At 38.0% G+C, this 14,349-nt stretch overlaps 3 protein-coding genes across 3 annotated transcripts; 1 reads left to right on the top strand and 2 right to left on the bottom strand.

Annotated features, from left to right (window-relative positions):
• Positions 1-834: 834 nt before the first annotated feature.
• On the top strand, positions 835-3,995 carry LOC125222863 (WAT1-related protein At1g44800-like). The gene is made up of 7 exons (XM_048125709.1): positions 835-1,105; positions 1,194-1,256; positions 1,736-1,852; positions 2,447-2,684; positions 2,777-2,935; positions 3,411-3,562; positions 3,647-3,995. Exons 1-7 carry the CDS (start codon positions 894-896, stop codon positions 3,834-3,836), a joined length of 1,131 nt encoding a protein of 376 aa, XP_047981666.1. The 5' UTR covers positions 835-893; the 3' UTR covers positions 3,837-3,995.
• A 192-nt stretch (positions 3,996-4,187) lies between these two features.
• Positions 4,188-6,413, bottom strand: LOC125222864. Its single transcript, XM_048125710.1, has 6 exons — positions 6,054-6,413; positions 5,863-5,968; positions 5,337-5,548; positions 5,218-5,245; positions 4,941-5,049; positions 4,188-4,378 (listed from the first exon to the last, which is right to left on the bottom strand). The coding sequence occupies exons 1-6, from the start codon at positions 6,315-6,317 to the stop codon at positions 4,297-4,299; spliced, it is 801 nt and encodes a 266-aa protein (XP_047981667.1). The 5' UTR covers positions 6,318-6,413; the 3' UTR covers positions 4,188-4,296.
• A 658-nt stretch (positions 6,414-7,071) lies between these two features.
• LOC125218506 (lysM domain-containing GPI-anchored protein 1) lies at positions 7,072-9,982 on the bottom strand. Its single transcript, XM_048120185.1, has 5 exons — positions 9,216-9,982; positions 8,189-8,306; positions 7,957-8,118; positions 7,852-7,883; positions 7,072-7,584 (listed from the first exon to the last, which is right to left on the bottom strand). Exons 1-5 carry the CDS (start codon positions 9,862-9,864, stop codon positions 7,301-7,303), a joined length of 1,245 nt encoding a protein of 414 aa, XP_047976142.1. The 5' UTR covers positions 9,865-9,982; the 3' UTR covers positions 7,072-7,300.
• Between the last annotated feature and the right edge of the window lie 4,367 nt (positions 9,983-14,349).

Here is a 14,349-nt window from a genome sequence, read left to right on the forward strand (position 1 = left end):
ATGACTTAAAATTCGCTCGAGACTGGAAAATTCATAGTCACATAATGACTTGAAATTCATTCGAAACTTGTGAAACGGGCTGATGAATTTAGATCGACACCCTATTTTTGGCAATCAGAGGTCATTTGGGAGGGGGAAACAAAACGTCATTTTACCATTTTCCTGATTTAATTTTAATTTCACGTAATTTGGTTTACTTGTTAGGGTTATGTAATAGACTAATAGTTAGAAAAACTGTTTTGAAGCAAATTTATGATTTTGATAATAAATTTTATTATTAAGAACTTAGATTTTCTGAGAAATCTCTACTCCCTCCGTCCGCGAAAAGGAGTCTCATTTTTCCATTTTAGTCCGTCCGCGAATAAGAATCTCAGTTCATTTTTACTATAAATGTTAATAGGGTCTCACATTTCAATTAAATTATATACAAGTGGGATTCATATTCTACTAACTTTTTTGCACTCACTTTTATTAACATTTCTTAAAACTCGTGCCGCCAATAAATGAGACTTCTAATGGCGGACGGATGGAGTATTACTTTGTACTATCACCAGCCAAATGTCATTTTTGGTGTGTGATTTCATTTTACAACCCACGAGTTTCGTTTCCTGTATCTGTCACTGATGACAGGGTATCGTATCGTAACGGGCTTAAATGCACTTCTACTCAATACTACGTGATAAGAATCTAAAAGGTGAATAATAATTCTAAAAAAGAAAGAAAAGGAAAGTGAGTGCCACCATGCAAAGGTGGTGTACACATATTCAAATAATGCAAAGCTTCCTCCCTTTTATCCTATCTTTTTGTGTGTATAAAAAGGGAGCCTCCCATTTTTGTGCATCAATGCATGAGTTCTTTCTAGAGTGAGAACAAGAGTCTAAAGAGTTAATTAAATGGCTGAGCAAAAAATGGGGTGTGTTCTTGGTGAAACTTTCAACAAAATGAAGCCATATTTGGCTATGATTTCTCTTCAATTTGGGTATGCAGGAATGCATATTGTTCTCTTGCTCTCTTTCAAGAGAGGTTTTAGTCATTGGGTTTTCGTTGTTTATCGTCACGCAGTTGCAACCGTGTTTTTTGCTCCTTTTGCATACTATTTTGAGAAGTAAGATTTTGGCTTATGTTTGAATTAATTATTTATTTGGAATTAATTATATATCGATTTTGAGCGTGATTATATTGTTTATGTGCAGGAAAATAAGGCCCAAGATGACGAAATCAATATTCTTCAAGATAATGCTGCTTGGTTTCTTGGAGTAATGCCCTTAAACACACTAATAAATCATATCACTTATTGTTTTCTTTATAAGTTAATTGTTACACTAATCCTTCTCTCTCCGTCTGTCTACATTTTTTTGCTCAATTTATACTAAAAATCGGTAAATATGTTATTTATCGCACGTGATACGATACATGAAATAAAAAGAATTGAAAAAATATTGAACTATAACTCTAGGATTTGATATAATATACAAGTGCGTGCATAAATAAGAATATTTCCAATACCCAATAAGAATATTAAAATTAAATTATTTAGCTACAAATTGTGTGCATATGTCTATTGATTTATCTATTTATATTGTGTTTAAGGATTAACATCAAATTTCTTATAACTACATAATTAACTTTTAAATTCTTTTTTCTTGAATGTGTAGAAATGCAATCTACGAAATTGCTCGTGTTAATGTTGCATTTATAGATGGATTAATTTTTGACAATTAAAAAATAAATATAGGCCAGTTTTGGACCAAAACTTGTACGGCGTCGGAATCCAGTACACGTCAGCAACGTTCGCGGCGGCGACCGTCAATATTCTCCCCGCCGTCACCTTCATTATGGCTGTTGTTTTCAGGTATATTCAATTTAATATATATTCGCCTTTAATTTTTTATTTTATTCCAGGTAGAATAAGCAACTAGAAATAAAGTTATGGCTCAGGTGTCATCTCTCTCTCCCTCTCTCAAATTAAATCGGTGCGACATAAATAATGCAATCTAACATAAATCATCATCTCTTTAAAAAAAAAAGCTTTGCACGTGCGAATGATATAAAAGTTCAAAACTCTTTTTGTGATAGAACTCTTAATTATCCTCGTGGTGTATTGTTTAAAGAAGTTAGGCAAGATTTGACATCATACAATAAATGATTAAATTTTTTAAAATGAAAACTTTAAATGTTGAAAATAATATCAATTCTTTTGTATTGAATGATATTAATAAATCAACGAACAATATTGAGTCAATATCATCTGATATTGATGTATTTTAGAATTGATATAATTATGTGTTCTAATTTTAAGAAAAGTTATGAAATGAACCACCTTACGATATAGTAACATTTTTATAATATCCCTTCACAAAAATTAGTCTATCAAATTAAGTTTAAACCATTTCTTTCAGAAAATAATACTTATAATTGGAATAAATAAAATTAAAATATGTGACAGGTTGGAAAAGGTGAATCTGAAAAAAGTCCACAGCTTAGCAAAAGTGATCGGAACGACGGTGACGGTGATCGGAGCAATGCTGATGACACTGTACAAAGGCCCCGCCATCAACATCTTGTTCTTCTCTCACGGCGGCCACCATGAGGCCGCCAGCACTGCCGCCGATCAGCACTGGGTCACCGGCACGATCATGCTGCTCGGCTGCATCGTCGGCTGGGCCGCCTTCTTCATCTTACAAGTAATATATATATTCTTCATTTTAATATATTTTTTTAAAAAAATAGTTTTAAATATAATTTGATTTCATAAAATTTTGGTATATTTGGACAGAATAATACGTTGAAGGAGTACCCGGCCGAGCTGTCGTTGACGACATTGATTTGTCTGATGGGGACGGTGGAAGGTGGCATCGTGGCAGCGATAATGGAGCGGAGGCCGAGCGCCTGGGCTATTGGTTTTGATGCTCGGCTGCTCGCTGCTACATATTCAGTCAGTCCATCTCTATTTTATAGTAGGAGTAATATGTTTGTCCACGATCAATAATCATGTTTTTCATTTTCTTTATTTTCTTACCTATTTTTTCAATTTAACGAACAATACTCCAATCATTTTTCTCATATTTTACATCTTACCTTAAAAATATGTGATTTTTGCTATACAATAATGGATTGTGAATATTTTATTTATTAATTTAATTATATTTTATTTCATGGGGGCACGTTATATGTCCAATACATAGGTTAGCCATAATTCCGAGTCATGTCGGATCACGAATTTTCAAGCATGATAAAATTTGAACAAATTCGAGCGTAACTTTGCTACGCACTTCGGGTCAAAGGCGGTTTGATCCACCCGACCCGAAAGTTTGGCAATTCTAACAACAAATGACAAAAAAAATAGATATAAAGATATTCGGGCTTAAAAAATGAGACTTTTGCTAATTAATTGACGATTGAATTTGCAGGGACTTGTATGCTCAGGAATAGCATATTACTTGCAAAGTGTGGTGAATAAGGCAAAAGGTCCAGTGTTTGTGACATCATTTAGCCCCCTAAGCATGATCATCACTGCTTTCTTGTCAGCCATCATTCTCGCCGAGACGCTCCATCTCGGAAGGTATCTATCTATCTGTCTGTCTATCTATCCACGTTGAACAGTTATCACTTGTCCAACACTAACATCGACTTTGAATATTGACAGTGTGATCGGAGCAGTGATCATAGTTAGTGGGCTGTACTGCGTGGTGTGGGGCAAAACGAAGGAGGACTCTGCTGCGAAGGACATTAAATCGCAACAATTACCGGTGGTCATAGACATGGGTGCTTCAGACAATAACATCAATGGAACTACTCTCAAAACGAAGATTAATTCCCTTCATGAAGAGCCTTGATGAAGAGAGATTTGTGTTCAATTAGTGTTCAATTAATGTTCAATCACTCATGTGGAAGATGTGGTTGACTTGATTTCAATTGTTCAGTATGGTGTTTTTCATGCTGCTTTTGCTTAATGTAATTTGGTTTTGTGTCAATAAACCAAGTTTTGTCCTTAATCTATGTTTACCTATTTTGTCATATTCTTGCAGCAATTAATCTCTCATAATATGAACAACGATAGTAATTGTTAATGAAAAAAAAAACTCATTTTCAGACAGCATAATCATGCAATTTGTGCACACTTTATGTACATTTGATAATATGACAGCAAGTAGATATTTACAGAAGTTAAACATGAAGAGAACAAATAATAGGAACATACACGACTACAAGAGCAATCCAATTCTTGCAACCATTTTTTACACATGTACACATTTGAAGAAAGTAAAGTCATTACAATCGCCATACGTCCAATTCTTACAGGATCTTCAGAGCTGCTTTGCTCGAGTGGTGAACCCCAAGTGCAGCGAGTCTCAGAATAGCACGACCTTGGTATAAACTGCACAATGAAATTGCAATTGATAAGATCGACTTACTCTCTGTACAACTCAAGAAAAGGTGAATAAGATCACGAGCCAGGAGAGAAAGAAATCGAATTTTATGTTTCAAATTACTTAAACGGCCAGTTTGGTTCCTTCTAAGTATGATAGAATGAAAAACCACAGAGGTTGCTATGAAAGAAGATCGATAGTAATACTTCTTCAATGTAAATTTGCAGTGACAACTTACATCTAAAAATAAGAATCTCTTTCAATTAATCAAATGAAATGTGGGAAAAGATCAACTAAATCACATCCATAAAATGAATGAACATACACATCTAGACTGTTGTTTGCTAACCTAATGGAGAATCATTATTGAAAATTATCACGATGAAATACTATCCTCGTCAATTAAAATCACATGCTTTGGTATGACTAGCATTCATATACAACGAGACTAGCCAAATCAAAGCTGTGTGGGAGTTAGAAAAGCCTGGACTACTCAAAGGATCAAACTCTGAGCTAGACATTAGTGCAAGTAAAATTACACCATGCTGGTCTTAGAATTACGGAGCTTACCTCGCTAGTGTAAGACCCCACATGGCTAGGGTGTAAAATAACATCCCTGCGTGCCAAATGTCTAGCATTTTCTCGAATTTATTCATGCCTTTCAGCGCTTTCATCATGGCTGCAAGATATAAAATACATATGAGATAGGCACCAAATATGGCACATGCTCGCCTGATGGGTAGGGTGGCGAGGATACTATAGTAGCCTTCAGGTCAACAATACTATTGTGTGTGTGTGATTGTGCGTAAGCATCAAATTGCTCTCAGCATCTGGAAAATGATCCTACCTTTCTGTAGCTCCGAAGGAGTCAAATTCTGCATTGCCAAAAACAAGAGCATTAATTGTGAGGCTAATCAATATGTAGTGTCATAAAAGGAAAAGTGGAACAATGTTGGGTTAACAAACCACAGATTTTGGATTCGCCAATATGCATCTAGCCAAAAAGGTAGCAATTCCATCCACCACATGCTCCTCAGTTACAATTACATAATTTTCATTGTCGATTCCACTCTTCTCTTCAGTGTTTTTATGGACCATATCATCGGAGACCCACAGCCACCAGCTTGGCTCATCGTGATCCATTTTTATCAATACTTCAGCTTTCTCCAAATCCGCGCCTGATTACATTTCAAAAAGGGAAAGAAGACGCATCAATTTAAACACGTATACTCTTCGAGAGCAAGACTAGCATCTCCACTTCATATCACTACAGATTTTGCACAGATATATCATACATGCCACTGATATCTAAACGAATCACAAATTTTCAACAGTTGCAGAGAGAGAATAAAAAACATACTATCATGTTGAACCAAAAACACTAGGAGAACTATTTAGCATACATTCCATTAATATATTGCTAGGAATCGAACTTGCTCCAGCACCTCAAGTTAAACAAAATTTCCTAATTTACAAAGAAAATAGGCAAAACCTGATGGCTCATCGAAAGGAAATGTGCAAGTTGAGTTTTGACGGAGCAAATCAAGCTCATTTAAGAAGCTCTCTGACTTAACAGCACTCAAAATCCGATCATTGAGCTGCAATTCATTAAAATTTCACACAAACTCATCACTGATTTCCCCCAATTCAAAATATGTAAATGAAGGAATATTGATTACATACATCGGAGGGGCAATTATGCATCAAAGTAGGTGAACTCGATATCTCCTGTAGAAGATTGAGATTTTTCTCGAGCAATAGACGAAGGCGTTCGTTTTCCGCTCGTGTGCATTCGATATCCAAATCAGCTCCTTCTTTGGATTCTGGCGGCGATGGCTTCGGAGCGTCGTGGTGGCGGTGGTGGTGGCAGCTCTCGACGGCGGTCCACGCCACGTCAGCTACCTCAATCACCGTCTTCGCCATTTCCATTGAAACGTGGCCAACCATGTCTTCAATCTCCTGGTTTTCTAAATTAGGGTTTCTGAGGATAGAAATTTCCCCAAATTTGAAGGTGATTGCGTTACGGAATTCGTATAATTGGCTATGTAAAATGGTGATGATAAATGTTTGATGGCTACTTTAGATTTGGATTATTGCAATTGAGTACTGATACTATGAGGTAATCCCGTAATACCCCTCCCATATGTTTTTGGCCTTTTGCCATTATTTCTTATTAACAAGTGATTGACAGTTTGGTCATTTTTCAATTGAGTACTGATACTATGGGGTTAATTCTTCAATTGTTCAAACTATATCATTTGAATTTGTTTATAGATTTTGCCATTACATATTTGATTGTCTAAATATACTATTTTTCAAATAAACCACGTCATTTCTTTATGAATAAATAATAGTACTTATTCCCATTCACTATTTAAAAAGTCATTTTATTTTTACCTAAATTTTAAGAAATTATTTGACTTTATAAAGAAAAAGTATAGAAAATTAGTAAAGTTTGAGAGAGGGAGTCCTATATTTTTACATTCTCTATAATGTAATACTACTCGTGTAAGTTGATATGAATGAAGTATAATAATCCAAATGTCTGCTATATTTTTGCATCCTCTATACAAAACTTTAATAGAATAATCCAATTTCTTCAGTATTACACAATTAACTTTATAAATAGGACAAATTAGAACTCCTAACTTCATTAATTAGGAATCTACTCAAATAAACATTATCAATTAGGAACTCGATCCACAAAAATTATGTTGTTGGATTAAATGAAACATGATACAAAAAAAAATGAAAATAGGACAATAGCTACACATCAATTCTTCTACAAAGTGTCAACAGCAGAATTTTAAAGAAAATAAGGAATGGCACAGCCAAAGCTGATTTTCTCAACAACAATTGTCTGAATTCCATGAGACCTAAACCAACCAAAATAAGGTCCCATCCCACGAGTTGAATGAGGAGATCGGAGTTTATAAGGGCGTTGAGAGTACGAACTTGACAGCGAGACCTAACACGAGGGCAACGGGAAAGGCCGTTACTCGATCCATCAGTGAGCGAGCGTCCGAGGCCCCAGAGGCACTTCCGGCTGGTCCACCTGCTGGCGGGAGTCCAAAAGCTACGCCAGTCGAGGGTACTACGGACCTGGGGTTCGTTGATGGAATGCCACCGGCTTCTGATGGTGATGGTGCTGGAGCAAAGTACGAATCCGGGAGCGATGTAGGCGGAGCAATGAGTGTCGGAAATTGTTGAGGCCCTAAACAAAGAAGCAACAATTATCCGACATGGCAATTGAACAAAAAATCAATCAGGACGTCACCGCCAAAACGATGTCGTCTATTCAAGAAGAAACGTCGCTTGATTGAATAACATCAACAATATATTGCACATAAATTTCCGTCTGGGATAAATGTGAACAAATTCAAATCTCGTGATTTTCCCGATTAATATTTTTAAGTTAAAGTTGCGTGAAAGACTAAAATTTTGATGAACATATAAGTCGGATTAGGATCAACGATAGTACCTGGGCATCGAGGCTGGAGATACGTCGACAGCCTGCACATAAAAAAGAATAAGATGATTCAGAGTCGTCATGTTACTAGGAACGATCAAGTGCAGAAAAACATACGTTGAACCAATGGTTCCGTTGACGAAACCATTGTAGCTGCAAGAAGTGAGATTGCATCCGCCACTTGATGGCTGTGCGGTAATGTTTCCGATCATCAGATTGCTGTATCTACACTGCATGCTTGAACAAGACACTGCCAGCGGAGCCGGTTGGCAGTATAAGCTGCAGAAATCAGCCGTTAGAAATTAGCTATACATCGCTCTGATTCTTAGTGCTAGAAAAGCTCACTCACTTGCGACTGCCTGGTCCACAGCTGCACAGCACACAGTGGCCAGCAGTTATAGCATAACTCCCGTTTGGCACAACCAAGCCGTAGTCGGAGGAGTATCTTGGGAAGTTTGAAGCACAAGCTATAAAAAAACGCGCATAACGAAGTTAAAGTAGGCGATGTAGAAACCAAACAAGATAGACAGAGTATATCAGCTGCACAAGGAGTAGCGGAGCAAAGCACAACAAGTAACAAAAACAACACAAAAACAGCCTTAAGTGATCACTTTTTGTTACTACCGTCAATCACCTCAGATTACATGAGAGGGAGACAATAAACGAGAGATTATATATTTAGATCAGGTGTAAAGCAGAAGTTGCATAGTATCACCCATAAAGTACACGAAAGCTGTTCTTCGACACAGTACTAAGGTTCGTAACAAACACACAAAAACTACAACGACAAGCAACTAAACCATAAACCGAATAAGTTGATCCCAAGTCAAGTATCCATATACAGAGAACAACCAACAAAACATAGCAAAGAAGACTGTCTAGAAAAGTCAAGGAATGTTACATTCTTTCAAAACAAAGCCTCCAACATAGATCCTCCTTCATTTATTACCTCATTAAGTCTTTCCTCTCCCACAAATCACTAAACTAGGCATTCAAACCCCATCGATAGTCCTCAACACATCATTAGCAATCAGGGTTAACTACTAAAGAAATTTCACAACTTGCTAGAAAACACGCAAATTCAAAAATGAGCTCGAAAAAACCATAAAGATGGAATCTTTTGGGCCAAATCGTATCCGATATGACAGCCGTGTGAACCGAGAACTAAACAATGCCCATCAACACAATTTACGCATTCAAATAAGCATCAATTAGCTTAATCAAACTCCATAGATGGCCATCAACACAACATTACCAATCAGGGTTATCTGCTAAAAGAAATTTCACAACTTTAACCCCATTTTAGTAAGAGCACCCATTTTCGTCAAATTCAAAATTGAGCTCGAAAAGACCACAAATTGACCAAATTAACTAACCAGAGAGAGGAATGGCGAGAATGTCGCCATCCTTAATCTCGGCGGAGGAAAGCGCATTGACATTCATCAAGTCACTAACAGTAGTGACGTATCTGGCGGCGATGCCTGAGAGCGTGTCGACGTCTTTGACGACATAGGACATGTAGACGGCGGGGAGGTTGTTGTCGGAGTTGTTGAAGCAGGTGCAGGGGAGGGGGACGGAGAGGGGGGTGCCGACGGCGATGACGGAGGGGTCGGAGAGGTCGGCGGTGGGGTTGGCGTCGCGAATCTGGTCGGGGGAGACGATGCCGGCGTAGACGGCGGCGGAGATGGAGGCGAGGGTGTCGGCGGGGCGGGTGTTGTAGGTGACGGAGGAGGACTTGCGGATGCCGTCGACGCAGGCGCAGGAGACGGGGATTTTGAGGAAGAGCTGGGAGGGGAGGATGTGGTTCTCGACGTCGGGGAGGGAGATGTCGATGGAGTTGGCGAGGAGGAGGGAGATGGGGTCGGCGGAGAAGAGGGAGGCCAGCTCCGAGACTTTGAGGTCGGTGTAGAGGGTGTAGCCGACAAGGGCGGGGCACGAGCCGGAGTTGGAGCAGGGCTCGATGGTCGATTTGGCGGCGGCGGAGGTGAGGAGGAGGAGGAGGAGGAGGGCGGCGAGGAGCTGCATTTTGGTGGGGAGGGCGGAAATTGGGGATCAAAAGAGGGGAGAAAAGCTGAAATTTTGAAACAGTGTGGGAGAGGTTTCAGGGGTGTGTGAGAGAGAGTGGGAATTCAGACAGTGGTCAGCTTCTCGATCATCGTGTACAAAAGTGAAGATCCTATGCACATCTGCCAATTTTACAATTTTGCCCTCTCTTTCTCCACATCCTGTGGGGTAGACTTGTTGTTCATTTTTTGACGTTTTCAATTGTAATTTAACAAGTCACGTTTTTTAGGGAGGGCTCCGCACCGCTGCAGGGCGTGTGGGAGGACTCAGCAATTAGATTTTGTAATTCTTTGAAATTTTAGCCAATAAATACAAATTCATTTCCTTTTCTACTTTTTATGATTTTTAATTGAGTAATTGTGTTATTTATAAGAGCATTCATAATGGGGCGGAGGATGCGATGGACGATGCATCCTCTGCCCCTTAGTCCGCCACTGTAGGGGTCCGGACTAAGCATACACTATCCTCCGCGGACTATGACACGGAGGATTCATCCTCCACCCCATTGTGGGGGATACGGAGGATAAGCCGAACGATGCACACATTTTTTACCTTTTTTTATTTTTGTATTTTTTTATGTATATATCACCATTTTTTTACTTCATTTCACATATTTCACTCCACTCACTTTCCCATCTCAATTTCTCTCTAAATTCAATAATGAGAGATTTTCATATTTGCAAGCATAAAATATAAAAAATAAAAAATAAATACTGACAATAGGATATGCCTTTGGTGTTTTTATATTTTTATTCTTGCTATTTGATACATTTGCAAATATAAAAAATAGGATTAATGAATTTGCAAACATTAAAAAAAAATGTATTCTTGCTAATTAATTGATATATTGTAATTTGAACTTTCAATGAAATGAAGTTGTTTTTTCTAATTTTTGTATTGTTTAAATATTTAAATATTAAATAAAATACTTAGGGCAGCAGTCCGTTCTATTGCAGGTGGAAGGGGCGGATGATAGAATGCTGATGTGGCAGAGCATGGCGGGGCTTAGGGCGTCGCATCCTCCGCCCTATTTGTGGATGGCCTAATATTAGTAGATTTTATTATAACTTAATTGGTGATAAAAACGAAATTAATAAATTAAAATTAAGGAGAAAAATATGAGGAGAGTCATGGGTTATAAATTTGTAGGAGTTGTTGGTTAATATAGAAATTAAGGAAAATGGTGATATAGCAAATGAGAGGTGTGACTAGAGGTATGGCGAGAGGTACGCATTTGCAAGGTCTTACATGTTGCCTCATCCACCGTTGTCTTCTCCTTCTCTCTTCCATGTTGCACACCTCCTTTTATCTTCTCCTTCTCTCTTCCATGTTGCCTCATCCACCGTTGTCTTCGTAGCCTTCCCCCACCCCATCGCCTCTATTGTAACCTTCCTTCCATCTGGCGATGCTGGCCGAACAAATTGGAGGCTGGCAAGAAATATGTGTTGGGTAGATTAGGATTTAGAAATTTAAATTTTTAAAACTATAATGAGTGGGGGGTGGGTCGAGCAAAGATATGTTCGGGTGTGTATGTATTTCTGATTTTAAATAGAGTACAAATTTATTACTTCCTCGAGTTTGCACTGTCACATTTGTAACGTGTATATTGCACTTAATAAGATTAATTATAAATGGTAAATTGCTTGTAAAGTCTTAAAACTGTCAACGTAGTTTGGTTTTTTCCGTAAACTTTAAATGTTGCATAAAAAGTTATGAACTTTATAACACTGTGTAAATTTCTCATACGACACGACCCGATCGATAGATTTCCGATACAATTACTTATCTTACGTGGCGCGCTGAAGACGTAACTTGATAAGTCTCCACTTATTCTCATTATTTCTCTTCTATCTTTGCAATATCTGACTTTGGACTATCACAGACATACAAGTATAACAAATGTAAATATACAAATCGAATTCCACATATCAAATTCAGAACAAAAGTAGCATCAATTCCACAATTCGAATTGAACCCTAAATTTATCATTTGCCAAGTCACATTACCAGCACGCCACGTAAGATAAGTAATTGTGTCAGAAATCTATCGGGTCGGGTCGGATGAAAAATTTACAGAATTTGATAAAATTCATGACTTTTTATGTAACATTTAAAGTTTACAGGAAAATCCAAACTACGTTGAAAGTCATGACTTTACTAGCAATTTGCATGATTATAAAATACCATTTCAATTTTCAAGGATCCAAACATGAGAAAAATATCATACTTATTTCATAATACTTGGATGAAAAATTCAAAAAAAATATACTCCTATTTATTATTTGGGCGGAAAGTCCAAAAAGGACCTCATGTCTTGGGGCGTGATCTGAGATGTGAAAGTGAAAATAAGATGCACACATCATATACTTTTGATTACATAAGTACGAATTTCCATTTTTTTCATGGAGTAGTAAAAAGGGGTAATAGTGGTAGGGAACATATTTCTTTGGACAGTAGGTAAAAGACTAAGATATGAGGTGTATCGCACCACATTTTTTATGTACAATTTCATGATTTTATATTTGAATTTACAGAAAATTTTTAAATACAAATTTTTAAGTAATAATCCCGTTGTGTGATTTTAATCATATAGTCAGCTTTTAATGTTATAAATTTTGTCTTACATTTCCTTTATTTTCTATTTTCACTCCAAGCCATGACTATATTAAAAAAACTTAATTAAGTCCATTTTAATACTCTTACTCGTGATATTATAAATTTAATACACAGGTTCAATATGACTATAAATGTTGGGCCTACAAAATTCAGAATACGTGTACATAATATCAAACGTATCTTTCAGAAATTAAAAAATGAATAACTCCTATGATTATTTGTTGGGCCTACGTAGATTTGCATCTCTCTTTGTGTTATTTAATGGGTTCAGAAATGCTTGTAACAGATATGGGCTGTCAAAGGCCCATATTTAGGGCCTAAGTGATGTTTATTGGAAAATATTCTTCTATGCTTGATTGAAGGCAACATTGAAAAATATTAAGGTTAATAATATAGAATAAAATATACTATAATGTATCAAATAAATTGGATATTTAATGAACTTAGACAAGAAAGTTTATACGAATTACTCATAGAGATATAATTAGATAGTGTAACGTTACCACAATGAATCATTCATCACTGGCACATGTTGGGCCATAGCTCTGCGGTTGGGCCCTATTCATATTCCCATGTGTTAAATTATGCAATTTAAAATGTATTTTCAATTATTTATAGTGAAAAACTCAACTAGTCACTATCCAATTAATTAATAAAAAAAGAGCAATTAGTTACAGATTAATTAATTTAGCTTAATTTAATCCAAGTTAATCAGCCGTGAATAAATCAGAAACTCAGTTCATATTCCCATATCACGTGAATATTATTTTGAGATATCCTGCCAATAATATTTATGGACAATGATTACAAAATAAAAATAAATCACTCTATTTCTCTCTCTTAAATTTTATTCCGACAGTTTATAACTTTATATGTACTACACTATAAGAGCATCTCCAACGCAAATAGGCCAGTCATAGGCCAGCCTCTCTCTCCCACCACATTAGCAGCACTAAAAATCCACCTGGCACATCAGATTTAGGCCAGCCATAGGTTAGTCATAGGCCAGCCACAATAAAAATAATTTAAAATATACTATATTTACGGAATTAAAATTACGATTAAATTATGGATTAAATTTACGACACAGATACGTGAAAATTAATTCATTTCATTCAAAAAAGTACAAAGATTTGAAAAAAAATACATGATTTTTTTTATAAAAAAAAGGCTTCCACACCGAGCCCCGCCACTCTCTACTCATCGTCGCCGTCGCCGTCGCCACCGCCGCTGCCGCCACCCGGGGTATCTGACCCCACGTCGGAACCCCCCATCCGTGCCCTCGCGGTATCCAAATCAACCCGCACATCGAGTGAAGAAACATCTTCTCCGTGGGGTCAGTGGCGTTCTTCCACTCTTGGAAGACCTTGTACATCTGCTCCCGCGTTTTGCTACGCGAATAGAGAGTGTACTCGAGTGGGGCGGGTGGGAGGGCGGCGGACTGGACCTCATGGGGCGATAGGGGGGATCCTCCCCTCGCAGCCCGTTGCGCCCGCTTTTGTCCAACCGGGCGAGGGCGACCAGCGAATGAAGGAGGGGATGGAAACTCCTCAGCATCCGGGGGGAGGTCGTGGGATCCGCCGCTGCTGCCGCTGTAGTCGCCGGTATAGTTCAGCCTCTGCTTCTTCGGCCACCCAGCGTCGCACCCCGCACGGAACTTCTCGGACTCCTTCAGCAACTCAAAGCATTCCTAGAAGTGGAAATCCTTGTACTTCCCCGCCAAGGGGAACTGACTCTCGGCTATCCTCCGGGCGTCCTCCTCATTCCGCCCACTAGTGAGCTGACGGAGGGCGTTGGCGTACAACACCGAAAAACGATCGACCGCGCAAGC

The sequence above is a fragment of the Salvia hispanica genome, chromosome 4, assembly GCF_023119035.1.
Source record: "Salvia hispanica cultivar TCC Black 2014 chromosome 4, UniMelb_Shisp_WGS_1.0, whole genome shotgun sequence".
NCBI lineage: Eukaryota > Viridiplantae > Streptophyta > Magnoliopsida > Lamiales > Lamiaceae > Salvia > Salvia hispanica.